General features: G+C 42.4%; 1 protein-coding gene across 1 annotated transcript in view; it reads left to right on the forward strand.

Moving 5' to 3' along the window:
• Positions 1-250: 250 nt before the first annotated feature.
• Positions 251-12,731, forward strand: part of WDFY1 (WD repeat and FYVE domain containing 1) — a 28,190-nt gene continuing 15,709 nt past the window's right edge. Inside the window, exons 1-5 of the mRNA XM_026109590.2 lie at positions 251-583; positions 8,100-8,167; positions 9,642-9,715; positions 10,950-11,004; positions 12,411-12,561. Of these exons, the coding sequence (XP_025965375.1) occupies positions 447-583; positions 8,100-8,167; positions 9,642-9,715; positions 10,950-11,004; positions 12,411-12,561 (485 nt within the window). The 5' untranslated portion in view covers positions 251-446. The remainder of the gene's footprint in view (positions 584-8,099; positions 8,168-9,641; positions 9,716-10,949; positions 11,005-12,410; positions 12,562-12,731) is intronic.

A 12,731-nucleotide genomic window follows, 5' to 3' on the forward strand; every position in this document is an offset into this window, starting at 1 on the left:
GGCTGAACTCTGTTGTTACAGTCAACGTGAGGACGTAGTCGCCTAGCCGAAGCCGAGGAAACGTGCGTTTCCCTGTTGCGCGGTACCACCCTGCACCAAGGCCCCGGTGGCGGGCACGGGGGCTGATCCTGCCCGGAGATGCCCCAGGGCCGTGCTGCACGCCGACCCTGCCCCAGGCTAGATCAGTGTTTCCTGCTCTTCTATGAAATACGGCCGTCGGGCGGGGCCGCCGTTCTACTCCAGAAAATACGTCAGTGCGGCCCCGCCGCTGCACACGGAACACCACGGCTCGCCAGGCTGCGGGGGCGCTTTACTCCTGGCACTACGGGCCGCGCGGGGCGGTTCGGGCGGCGCCGCTACACGTAGCGTTACGGGCGGGCGCCCGGCTCTCCCCCCGCGGCGGCGACCCGTCAGCTGATGGGCGCCGGGCCGGGCCGCGCGGCAAGATGGCGGCCGAGATCCACTCGCGGCCGCAGAGCAGTCGGCCCGTGCTGCTCAGCAAGGTCGAGGGGCACCAGGACGTCGTGAGCGCCGCTCTCCTCATCCCCAAGGAGGACGGCGTCATCACCGCCAGCGAGGACAGGTAGGCGGCGGCCGGCCGCCACCGAGCGCCCGCGGCGCGGCCCGATGGGGCAGGGCGGCCCGCTGGGGCAGGGAGCCCGCGCTGCCCGGGGCCGCGGGGAAGCGGCGTCGCCTGCGGCCCTGCCGAGGCCGCGCAGTCCGGCGGGCGCCGGCGGCTCCCCGCTTCCGGGCGCGAGGCAGGCGGGGCGGCGGGCCGCTGCCGTTGGCCGGGCAGCGCTGTGGCGCCGCGCGAGCGGGCGCGTTTCCTCGGCCGTCGGGGGGGCCGGCCGCGCCCCCTCCCCACCCCCGGCCAGGGGGCCCTGGGGCCGTCAACATCGGCCCGTTGTGGCGGCCCGGCCCAGGCCTGCGGCCGGCACGCCCGGGGGAGAGGTGGCGGGGCGGCCGGCTGGCAGGGAAGGCACCCCCGGAGCCTGGTCCTGCCCCCGGCGCTGGATCGCCTGTTTTGCACGGCGGCTGCTCCGCGTGCCGGTAACGTCACCGGGGAGTTGTTCAGAGTCGGCGAAACCGGGAAGGAGGAAGCGGGTGTCGCTGAGGCTGGCTGGCCGGGAGGGAGGCCGGGGGCCCGCCGTGCGGTGGGGACGTCTGGACTCTCCAGCAAGCCGCGCGAAAAGTGGGTTTTGAGCGGGGAAAGTGGTGGGACACCCCTCCTGCGAGCTCCTGTTTAGAAACCCCAGCAGCCTGTGGAAATACGTTCGTTGAGAGGTGGTTTGGTAAAGAGAGTTTTGCCGTTATAAGACAAAACTTTCAACTGCAGCTGCTCTTAGTTTTGCACAAATCCTCGTTTAAAAGGCCTGACTTGATGAGAAACGAAGTATAACAAGTGTTGGGATTCATCAGAGCCACAGTGTTGCCTGAACTGGTGAACAAGGTTTTATGGCACTGAGTATTGGATCATAAAGAGCAAACACCAGCTACTAACAGCACATGCTAAACTCTGTAAGCTTAGCATTAGCGCAGGCTCTTGAGATCTTATTTTTTTTCTTAAACGCAAAGGGTGCAGGCTTGTCTAGCTTTGAATGAAGTTTGTCAGAGACTATTGCTCTTTCAGTAGCTGGTACTAAAGAAAAAAAAACTTGTATAGAACATATCCTCATGCTGCTATATGGATCAGGTAAGCACACAGTTGTATTTGTAACACTTAGTGACCTAGCAACATAAATTTTATATTTAAAAAGAAAAAAAAGTGAAGCCATAGCCTCACTTATTGAAGCTGATTACCAGCGCTGCTGAGAAATCAGTGTTCACCTAACTCTGCTTCCTGTGGAGTGATAAGAATGCGTTTTTCCTTGGCATGCAAAAGATTACTTGTTTTCAAGTGCTAGTTGAATTTACTATAAAATAAGCAGTAGAAGTAGTTGAATTTGGCAGGAGGGAGACTTAATAAGTAGTTTCTGCTTGTAGTTTGTGTGAAAATACAGACTAAACACAGCTATCTTGAGTGGCTAATTGAATGCACTCCCCCTCCCTTGTTTTTCCTGAAGACTAACATGCTAAATCATATGTGAGCTATCAGTTATTGGGAGTGGGAATAAAAGCTGATCACTTTATTCTAAAAGCTTGAATAAGGTAAAGACCTCCCTTATATTGTTTGAATGTAACTGAACTTGAAAAAAATTTTTTGAAGCACTTGGATTTGGGCTCCTAAACTCCAGCTTCTGTTCCTCAAAAATATTTTTTTTCAGCCATGGCCATGGCTATGAGGTTGCGTGGCTCTTATAATGGTCCTTCAAAGACATACTCTTAAGTGGTGACTCTTGGACTTAAGAAAACATAAGCATTAGGATTATACCATCAGCTTCTTAGTCTTATCCTACAGAACAGTTATGTCTGTATTTTTTCCCAAACTTCCAACTTGCTGAGGTCTCAAATGCCAAATATCTTCAGCTTAATGTCAGTAGGGGCTGAGGGTAAAAGGCAAGCATGCTTGTCAAATTATGCAATTGGATATCAGGCTATTAAATATAATTAAACTATATAGCATCACACTGTGCAATATGTGCACTGAAAGATGGATATTAAGGGAAACATTACAGTCTGAATTTTGTGACTCCACAGAGCATAGGCAGCAGCACCTGACTCTTTAGAGCTTGAATCTGCAGCTGAGTATGGTTTCTTAGTGTTTAAAATGCAATTTCCTGCCTTGTAAATAGGTAAATGGTTTCCTCCAGCTGTAGCTGTCCCTGTGTAAAATCAGCAGGATTTAAATCTTGATGCTTTTGAAGCAGCAGCACACACTGTTCGTTATTGAGCCATGGGAGTAGTTGCACCTAGCTGGCAGCAGGCAGTGACACTGGATGTGTTAGGGGTGGTGTTTGGCTTTGACCGAAAGGTGTTCCTGGTCCGTCTCTTCCCTTGCTGTGGAAGTGACTTTCTGTAGTGCATGGATAATGAGTTTTGGATGAGGCTGAGCCGCTTCCCCATCTTTCCCTTGTGTGTGGTTGTTCTGGTATCTTACTATGGTGCAGGATGAAGCTTCATTTTTGGTGGTAGTGTGGGCTGTATCTTAGCATGTTTGTGTTCCGTTTATTCTGACATGCTTCCCAAGGCAGAGAAGAGGAAGTAGGAATTCTTAAGAGTAGGTATCCCAGTTAAATCTGAACAGAATTTCATGGTAGAAATGTCTTTTTTCTTTTTTTGCCCTTTGCAAAGGCCCATAGCAGACAATGGCAATGTTGAAACTTAAAAAGGTCTGTTAGCCTAATGCTAAAGGCTAGTGGCCTGCATACTTAGATTGCTTTGACAAGAGCTGAGGATACAACTACCTCTTTTTCTGGGCAGATGTTGGTGTCAGATACAGAACTGCCTAAGGAGAGCAGAGGCAATTCTCCACCTTTGACGTGTGTAAGTTTCAAACAAAAACTCCTGGCTGAATCTTGAGGCTGAGCTCTTGTTCCCTGTCTTAGTATGAGAGGTACACAGATCTTTCAATGTTCAGAAACTGTTGCATTGTACTACTTCTAATTTTGGGTACCTCCTACAGTACATCAAAGCCTGCTCACTCATGTATCCTTCCCCCACAGTTTAACATGTTATCAAACTTCTTGGCCTCCTGTTTGCCCCTAAAAATGGGGTGTGGGTGTTAATACTGCATAACTGATTATGCTGGTAGCAGCAGGCAAGGTGTAGGGCTTGGGAAGTGAAAGAGCTGCTATGTACAATACCTTTGAGTAGTATACCAACAGAGCAGGGCTTTTGATTAAAAGTTAATATAAGTAATGCTAGCAAGTATTTCATAATAACCAGCCAGAGGAATATGTTTACAAGTTAAGCAGTGAGGATAATGTTACTGATGCAGAAACATCCTCCAGGAATGTTGTGGAGTACCTTCTTGTTGAGGTAATTACAGTTCTTTCTACTGGAAATAAGGTTTCCTAGAATGAGAAGTGGTTGATCTATTCTTTTGATGGTACAAAATATGTCATAGTAGATCTCCAAATACCAACCGAATCTTAGCTTTCTGAAGATCTGAAGTCAAAAGGGAGGCAAGAATGCCTGCAAGAGTGAGTAGTTCATCTTCCCAATCTAATTTTTCAGCACACAACTCTCTTGCTATCTATAAAGCTTTCTCAGAACTTATCTAGCTAGGATGGTTAACTGTGGCCTTACAGGCATCCTATGTGACCGTGGAGCCAAGAAAATGTTTGGAATTGCTTGCAGTGTGTTCCTCTTACCTGAGCTAGCTAGCTGCCTAGATTATCAGCTGTGAGTTACATCTGGCTGTTTGAGAATTAATGGCCTTTTCTCAAATCTGAGGTAGTCCAGTGTGGGCTTCACAGATCTATGCTACAGTCAGATCTCTGGACTTAGCATTAATACCCTTGTTTTCTGCAGACAAGTGACTAAGGTAAGGTGAGTGTTTTCCAGCTGTAGTTGGGGGTGCTGAGGGATAATAAACTGGTGTAAAAGATCCTGAGTGTGAGATAATGGAATAATATTTACCACGGGCTAAGGTGATCTCTGGAGTCCCTAGCATATTGAATACTAATAATGCTCTGTGACTTCTGGGAGCTCCTATCACATTGAAGCTGCTTCTTAAGCTACAGTATTGTTTTTTTCAGTTATGGAGCTTAAATATTAGTCAAAATGAATGCTGTAGTGAGTAGAAATTCAACAAAAAGCATCAATTGCAGGCTGTGTCCTTGAGTTGCCTCGCACTGTGGTTAAACCAGATTCCTAATGCTGTTTTGGGAACACAGTCAATGTCAGCCTAAATACTTCTGATTTATTTTGACTGCCAGGAAAATGTAGTCCTGTGTTCCTGTTAGGAAAACATTTGTTAATCACTGATTCCAGATAGGAAAGCAATTGTTAGTTGTTTGAAGGCGTTAGGAAAATGCACTTCTCAAAACAGTAGCTGGTGTATGTCCGCATAGTACTTGCATATCTGTTTGTACTGTAATAACAAGTTTGGGTTTGCATACTGTCTTTATCACTTCTTTCTCCCTGACCTGTGCATTTGGCTTTTAGAGGCAGATGTGACAAGCTACAAATACTGGTGGGATGCTGAAAGGCTGCCTGCCCCTATTCTCCCAGATTTTCTTTTTTCCTCCAGCAGACTGTGTTGTGCTTACTTGCTCTGTAAATGAAATGCCAATTGAGAAACAATGAAAATCCTTAGGAATTCATAAAGCCACAGTCCATATTGTTTAAAGATGTCTAATTTTACTTTAAAAAAAAAAAAACCTTTAAATAACTCTTCTATGAACGTACCTGCTTTCTAAGCAAAATTAACTTCTGTTTCTATAATCAATGTTGGGGAAGCTTGGAGTTTTTTTCCTTTTATCTTGTTTTAACTTCCTCCTGTCGCTTTCATTTGAGTCATCTTTAAATTAAAAATTTTGTCTATTTGAGTGGTCATTAATGGGTTTTGGCATTTTACGTCCTTACTGAGACTGTCAATCAAACCTGTGTCTTTCTAGGTCCTTAACAGGAATGCTTAAGGAAGGGTGAGTGGTAGCCAGCCCTCTCAGGTACTGAGTGCAGGCCTATTCATTAAATAAAGAAACTAGAGTAGGATTTGAGAAGAGCACTAAAGACTCTAGCATTACTATGGTAGTTCTCATAATAAAAGAGTTTCATGATAGAAGAAGGTTACAGAAATGGTATTATTTGGAGGACTTCTCTAGTCCTTCCAGTTAGAATTGGTATCTAATAAATTTGTCCTAACAAAAGGAAATGCAGCACAAGAGATCTGTAGGAGAGAGGTTCAGGGAGAAGTGCAGTCTTGGCACATGCTATTAGCTGATGACTGCTAAGCAATCTTATCAAGTTTTGCGGAGTCACAGCTTTATAGAATTAGATACAAAGCTCTCCAGCAGCTTGTCACTGCAAGCATGACACTAGTTAAATCTAAATCTTTCTTAAACCAAAATAAGCTTTCGGGAGCTAATTTTGTTGACCCTTGCAGCTATTTGCTTAGGCCCTCAACTTTAGTGAGAGACTGGATTTAATGATCTCTGTATGAACTATACCCCCAGGAAATCATTTGCTTAGAACAGCAGTGTTATGCTTCCCTGGTATCAATTCCTAGTTTAGAAAAATCCACCAGAATACTGAGTGGAATGTTCTCAAATTGCTATGGTAACTGCTTTTAGTCTGTTTAGAGCAAAAATAATTGCATTTTGGTTAGAAGTCAGAGGGTTGAATTAGTGTGGCTGGAAGCTGCCGTCTCAAACACTTGAACAGTGTGAGTGCAATGAAGCCGCTTGAAAAAAATGAGTAAAAAGCTTTAAAATCTACAGGCGCTAACCTATGCTACTACTGGTGTTTACCAGGTTGACTTGGAAACATAGTTATGTTTCCTTGTCTCATGTTACTAAGAAATGACAACTGCTCTCTGAAGCATTGGGCTTTTTGACCATGAGGCAGGGAGTGGATTATGATAAGGGGAGAGAGAACTGGCTCTCTTTTAAGAAATGGTCTTAATACAAAGTAGTTAACTAATGGGCTAGAGTAATGTGCACTTGCTACTAGACCCATGTGGCTCAGTTCAAAAGCTGAAAATCTAACTGTTTTGAGGCAGTGTGTACTCAGCTCCACTGATAGTTAGCTGTTGGAAAAAGTAGTATGTTAAGGGCAGATATTGTCTGATTTGTTATTTTTGAGTGATCTTCTAAAGAAAGACCCTTAAACGAATCACAAAGGTAGCGTTCTGGTTTTATGTCTTATTCTTTAACCTGTCCTGAAAGCTCTAGTCCTGGTGTAAGATATTTTTGTCTCCTGTGCTCTTTGTTAAACTCTTATTAGCTATCCTATATGGTGTTTAGCAAATCCACCTCCTATAGATTACTTTTTTCTAAATTTTTCTAAATTCCAGGCTTTTTTTTTTTTTTTAGTCTAAATAGAACAACTCATCTCAATGAAAACTCTTAAGCATCTGTTGATACAGGCGTTTACAGATCATTTAGGCTTCCACTTGGGAATGAGGAAGTTGGACTTCTGAACTTTAAACTGGAACAAGGAACACAAACAATGGTTTGGAGAGGAAGTTTAAAATAGACTTGAAATAACCTTAATCCTGTCCACATGAGTGCTCTCACCTTCTTGATGTAGGTTCCTTTTGAATGTGTTTGTTGTCAGAATGTTTTTAGTAGATGATACTCTGCTTCCTTACTGACTCTTTCCTATCCCTTCTCCCAAAGTCTAACCGTCATGAGAGCGATGTAATATGAAATGTTCTCAAGATAGTTTTTCCCCTTCCTTCAGAGGCCAGATTCTGGAATATTACTAACTAAAAACGGTGTTACAAAGAAGTTTAGCAAGCTGTGTATGTTGTCTTGTCAAGTTCTCTTAATTCCCATTTGACCAGATAATCAGTCCTGTTTGTACTTTGCACTCTTCCCCAGGCCTAAATAACAGTGCTGCTAACATTGCTTGCCCTTTGGATTTCTACATGAGATAGCAGAGAGATGGCTTAGAGGAAATAATATCAAACTATATTTGATGCTCTCTGTGGATCCTTGCATCCATCTCTTGAGATGGAGGTGTCAAGTCAAGTGCTGGAGTAATGTGCTGATCTAGAGGGTGAAGTGCTACTGTTGTTAATATTTGGTATCTGGCTTGCTGAAATAAGAGTTGGTAAGAGAAGCTGTAAAAATTTAGAGTTTCAAGCTTGCATATTAGAATGGCTTGAGATGCCTTTTTTAAAATATCATATTTTAAAAATCATATCATATTTTAAAAAATATGTATAGATGTATAATATAAAACAAGCTACAGTTTGCTCTGTCAAAGCTAAGTTCCTGCAACTTGAATTTGACTTAAGTCAGCTGGAGCTAAGGAGAGGATTCAAGAGATGCAACATGTAGCAGTTCCTGAGGTGAACTGACATAGTATTTCCATGTCATATTTAGTGAAACTTGGTGCATGAATAGTTCTGGAGGAAGCTCTTTGGCATCCAAGAGTGACTGTTCTTAGTATTATTTCTCCCTGTTGGAGTAGGAGAAAAGCTAGGAAGATTGGCGCTGATACGTACACACATTTATAACTGTTTTCTCCCTAATCTTCCCACAACACAGAACAATACGAGTATGGCTGAAGAGAGACAGTGGGCAATACTGGCCCAGCATCTATCACACTATGTCATGTAAGTAAAATGATAGTGATGGTAAGTCATCACTAAGCATAGCTACATAAGTTTTTTATTGTGATTATGTGTTCTGTGTATGAGAATGCCTCTTTCCTCAAGCACTGGATTCACTTGGTGATTTTGAATTTGGGAACTTTGTAATGTCTCTAGATCAAACTTTACTTTGAAACTAGTCTGACAGTTAGATTATTAAGAAAGCACTTCTGAGTAGCAGCTCCAGTGCTGAGGGATTTTTTTGTCTTTGAAACATCACTTCTTAGCCTAGGCCTTTTGCTGTAATCTCTTTAGTGTACAGTTGTTGCCTAGAAACGTACCATAAACAAAAAGATGGAATGTAATGATGAAACATCAGCCAAACAAAGGGTGAAGTCTCCAAAATGACAATTTCTGAAGAAACTTGTATGCAAAGGTTAAATGAAGACCAAAGAATTGGACTAGATGTTCTGTTTCTTCAGCGGCAGACAGGATAGGCTAGATCTAGATTGGAAATGTTAGCCATAATTGTTTTCACCCTTCCCCCACCCCCTAATAGTTAGTCTAAATAACAACAGTTGTACCATTTATCAAGTCTTTAAATAGACTATTCAGATTGTGCTCTAAGAACCTTTTATAAAATAAGCTTGCCTTTAGTATTTGCAAGGGACTTATTTGTCCTTGTGCAGTATGACCATTGTACTAATCCAGATTGTCCTATCTGATTTAAATCTCTGAAAACACTTTTAAGGCCACATGTTTCTGAGGGCATTGGCGAAGATGGTGTTAGATCAGAATACCATATCCCTGAAACTCAGCTTGCAAACTGAAACTTGCAAGTTTAAGGAGGACATTCTTTAGTGAAAGATTTGGTTGTGAAATCCTTATTAGGACACTTTCTTGTAATTCCCCTCTCATTGCATCTCACACCTATTTTAGCTCTCCATTTCAAAAATGGAAGTAGGTCTTTAGAGATTTTTCTGTGAAATAGATTGTTTATAATCACATGAGTCTTCTTAAAGATGTAGATGTTGAGATCCAATCCTGTATGAAGCTGGAAAGCGATTACATATGTCTGTCTAGTGCACTATCTCTAACGTTACAGTCCTCAAGTGCAAAGAAGGGAATATTGTTCCTGTATACAACTCAGGACTCTGAGATAATTTTAGAAAGCTCAAGTTCTTAAATGTAAGCACATGCTGTTGTTGCAAGCTAAATTTCCAGCAGTTATAAAATTCCTCCTATTGAGTTATGGCAGGAAATCAAGTCTGTGTGAGGTTTCTAGTGGTGTATCTGCTTTACTGTAGTACTGTATCTTTGATTAGCCGAGCAGATGGAATTCAATTGACTTAACAAGGGACAGTATTTATGCAGATTAACTTTCATCAAACTTCCTAACCTTAAACAGCTTTGGTTCTGAGTAAAAGAAACTGATTTTGATAACTGTCATGTATATGCTCGTACTTCAATAATTTTAATGTGCTGGCTTTTTTGACAGCTCCATGTTCAGCCATGGCTTACCATCACGACAGCAGACGAATATTCGTAGGTCAGGATAATGGAGCTATCATGGTAAGTTGCTGTGACTTTTCTTAAGAATGCAGATTAGAATTGCTTAGATCATCCATGAGCATCAAATGTTGCTGACTAGCTGATGATTTGTTTTTTTCCCTTCTCTTTGCAATGGAGCTACTAGTAAATGGCTGAATTCTTTGGCAGTACGCTTAGGATCTTTATCACAATGCAAAGACACAAAAGTTCTTCTGGTGGATGACAGCCAGCTAGCCTCAGGAAAGCATTGAGACGCCAGTGTAACAGTGGGTCCAAATTATACTTTGTTAGGGAAATGTTTTGAGGAATAAATTAAGCTGGGCAGAGTGCCATGGCAGTGTAATGATAGGGATTATGAACTGGAGCTAGCTTGCATCTGGCCAGAAGTATGGATCTGCCTGCATTTAGCAATGCAGATGTCTCTGGATTTCCTTGTTGTAGACCTCTTCTTCTAATGTGGAAATTTCAGCCCTCTAGCTCTAAAATTACAAGAGTCAGGGTTGGTTTCCAGACACTCCCCCTTTGCCTTGCATGGATAAGAGGAAATGTATGCACTTCTTTCCTTTCTGGGAAGTCTTCCTTCTGTCCTATTGTCCTCTTGCTCTAATTTCGCTCCTCCTATTGGAGGGAGGATGCATATGGTAGAATAGAAAGTAGGCCTGTGTTCTTCCCCCTCTTTTCTTGGGAAAGGAGGGGAATCCTATGACTCTCAGATGTTTTAGTGGTTTCCTTTCTCTATGAAAATAGTAATAACTATTTTCCAAAGTAATAACTGTCCTAGAAAGAGCAAGAGTACTAAATTAATGTCAGTAGTAGCGATACTTTACTACTTGAAATTGTAAGCTGAAACCTTTAAAATTTCTGTAATCCTAATGGGTCAATACAGAACACTCTCATCTAAAGCTGTCCTGTTTTTTATGAAGTCTCAGATCCTTAAATCCAAAATACTGCAAGATAGTTTTGTTTGTTCTTACTGAGGACAAATGGCATCTCATCTCTTTCTGTATTCTCCCTTCAGTGAACTTGGTTCTGAGAGCGTGCCGCTTCTTGAAAACAGCAGTTCAGTACAAATCTGAACATTAACTTGCAGTTGACTTGTCAGTTTGCTATGCTTCAGCCTGAGAAACTGCTAGGTTTTAATAAGATGCATTGTTGCTGTGCAAGTTCTGGTTTGTGAGATCGCTACTCTTTTTATGAATCTCTTGCCTATTTGATTGTGATATCTCTTCTAACTGTCCCACTTCTTTGGCTTTAGGAGTTTCACGTTTCAGAGGACTTTAATAAGATGAACTTTGTGAAGACCTATCCAGGTAAACTGTTACCAGTGTCTACACTAACATTTGTGTCAAGGGGAGGCTTCTAAAATGCTCAGAAAATTGGGTACCATCACGGATGAGGCCAAATATGCTTTAATTTGACTGTTCTTCCAACTGCCAGTTAGTTAGGGATAACTTCAATAAAATAAATGTTTTGTTATTGAGTAATCTTCAGTCAGCTGAGTCTCAGAATTGCAGTCGTCATCGCTTAAACACATCATGAGCCTGCAAGTGTGATGAGCCAAAACTAGTGGGAGTTCAGATCTTGCTCTTCAAGTGGAGTAGCTGCATTACATGAAAGTTAGGGTAAGAGGTTTCTAAAGGTGTGTTTTGATATTTGCAAATTCTATCCTTATTTTCTATAAACACTGGGAATAGGCTATTTCTAGCTAAATATAAGAGCCTTTGTCTCCTTTATCATCTAGAAGAGCAATACGGATGAAAAAATTGGTTTTCAGGTATTTGGGAATAGGGGTTGATCTAATATTTATGGAGAAGTTATTTTCAGCATTTGTCTGTGCATCCTTTAAGAGAAATACAAAATCCAATTATGGGTTACAATTGTAACCCATAATGTGAATGGCCTGTGGGAGATTTTCTGTTAAAAGACTACAGATACATAGCAAAACAAGGTGTAGTTGTCTTGCAACTCCCTGATACGGATAGAAGCAAATGTTCTTGCTTACAAGGAAAAGACTGTGTTCTTAAACAACAAGACCCCCTTTATCCTAAGGTGGATGACCTGACAGCTCTAAGAGAAGTACTTGCATCTTGGGGGAATGTGTTGCTGGGGCAGGGAAGGCCTTTATAACGTTTCTGTAACTCTTGCTTAGTGGCAGCATTCTAAACAAAGCTGAGGTCTTGCTGAGATCCGTTTGCTGTCGCAGGGAGCAAACTGAATGACCTGGACTAAATCACTTTCAGGTACTTAGAGGAATGAATCTGACCATAACTCCCATGAGGGGAAAGAGGCACTTAGAGAAAGCAATTAAGATTTTAGATGTGTTACACTGCTCCCCAGAAGTCCTGGCCTAACTAAAGGAAGCTGAGGGCTTACCTGCTTTTTAACCAGAGCACTTCAGGTACCTGGGATGAACTCAGCCTCTGTCTGTTTTGGGGTGTGTGTGTGTGTGTGTGTGTGTGTGTGTGTGTGTGTGTGTGTGTGAAAAGCTCAAATCAGCTGACTGACTGTGTTTGATTCGTTAAACTATTTAAACTATTCTGTTCATTTAAACAGAACAATGTTAACCTTTCAATGCAGCCTTGGAACAAGTATAACATGATGGTGAAAACTTCCTGAAGCTTTCTTTGATATCACTTTCACTCTATGTCTCTGAATCATTGTTCATAAGGACACTTCAATTTTAGGAAAAACTAGCAAGAATCTCTTCTTTTCACAGCTCATCAGAATCGAGTGTCTGCTATTATTTTCTGCTTGACGTCAGAGTGGGTTATCAGTACAGGTCATGACAAGTGTATCAGCTGGATGTGCACCAGAAGTGGGAGTATGCTGGGGAGACATTACTTCACTTCTTGGGCTTCATGTCTACAGTATCCTTTGGGAATGATTGCTGCACAGTACTTTGTTCCCCTGATCTCACTTCAGCTTTTTACATGAAAGGATGGGACAGATTAAATTACCTGTCCTGCAAGTCTGCAAACCCTTATTCTGATCAGACATCTAATAGTTCTGCTTCTATTTGCTCTTGTTAGATAGTAAA

This window comes from Dromaius novaehollandiae, chromosome 9 (assembly GCF_036370855.1).
Source record: "Dromaius novaehollandiae isolate bDroNov1 chromosome 9, bDroNov1.hap1, whole genome shotgun sequence".
Lineage (NCBI taxonomy): Eukaryota > Metazoa > Chordata > Aves > Casuariiformes > Dromaiidae > Dromaius > Dromaius novaehollandiae.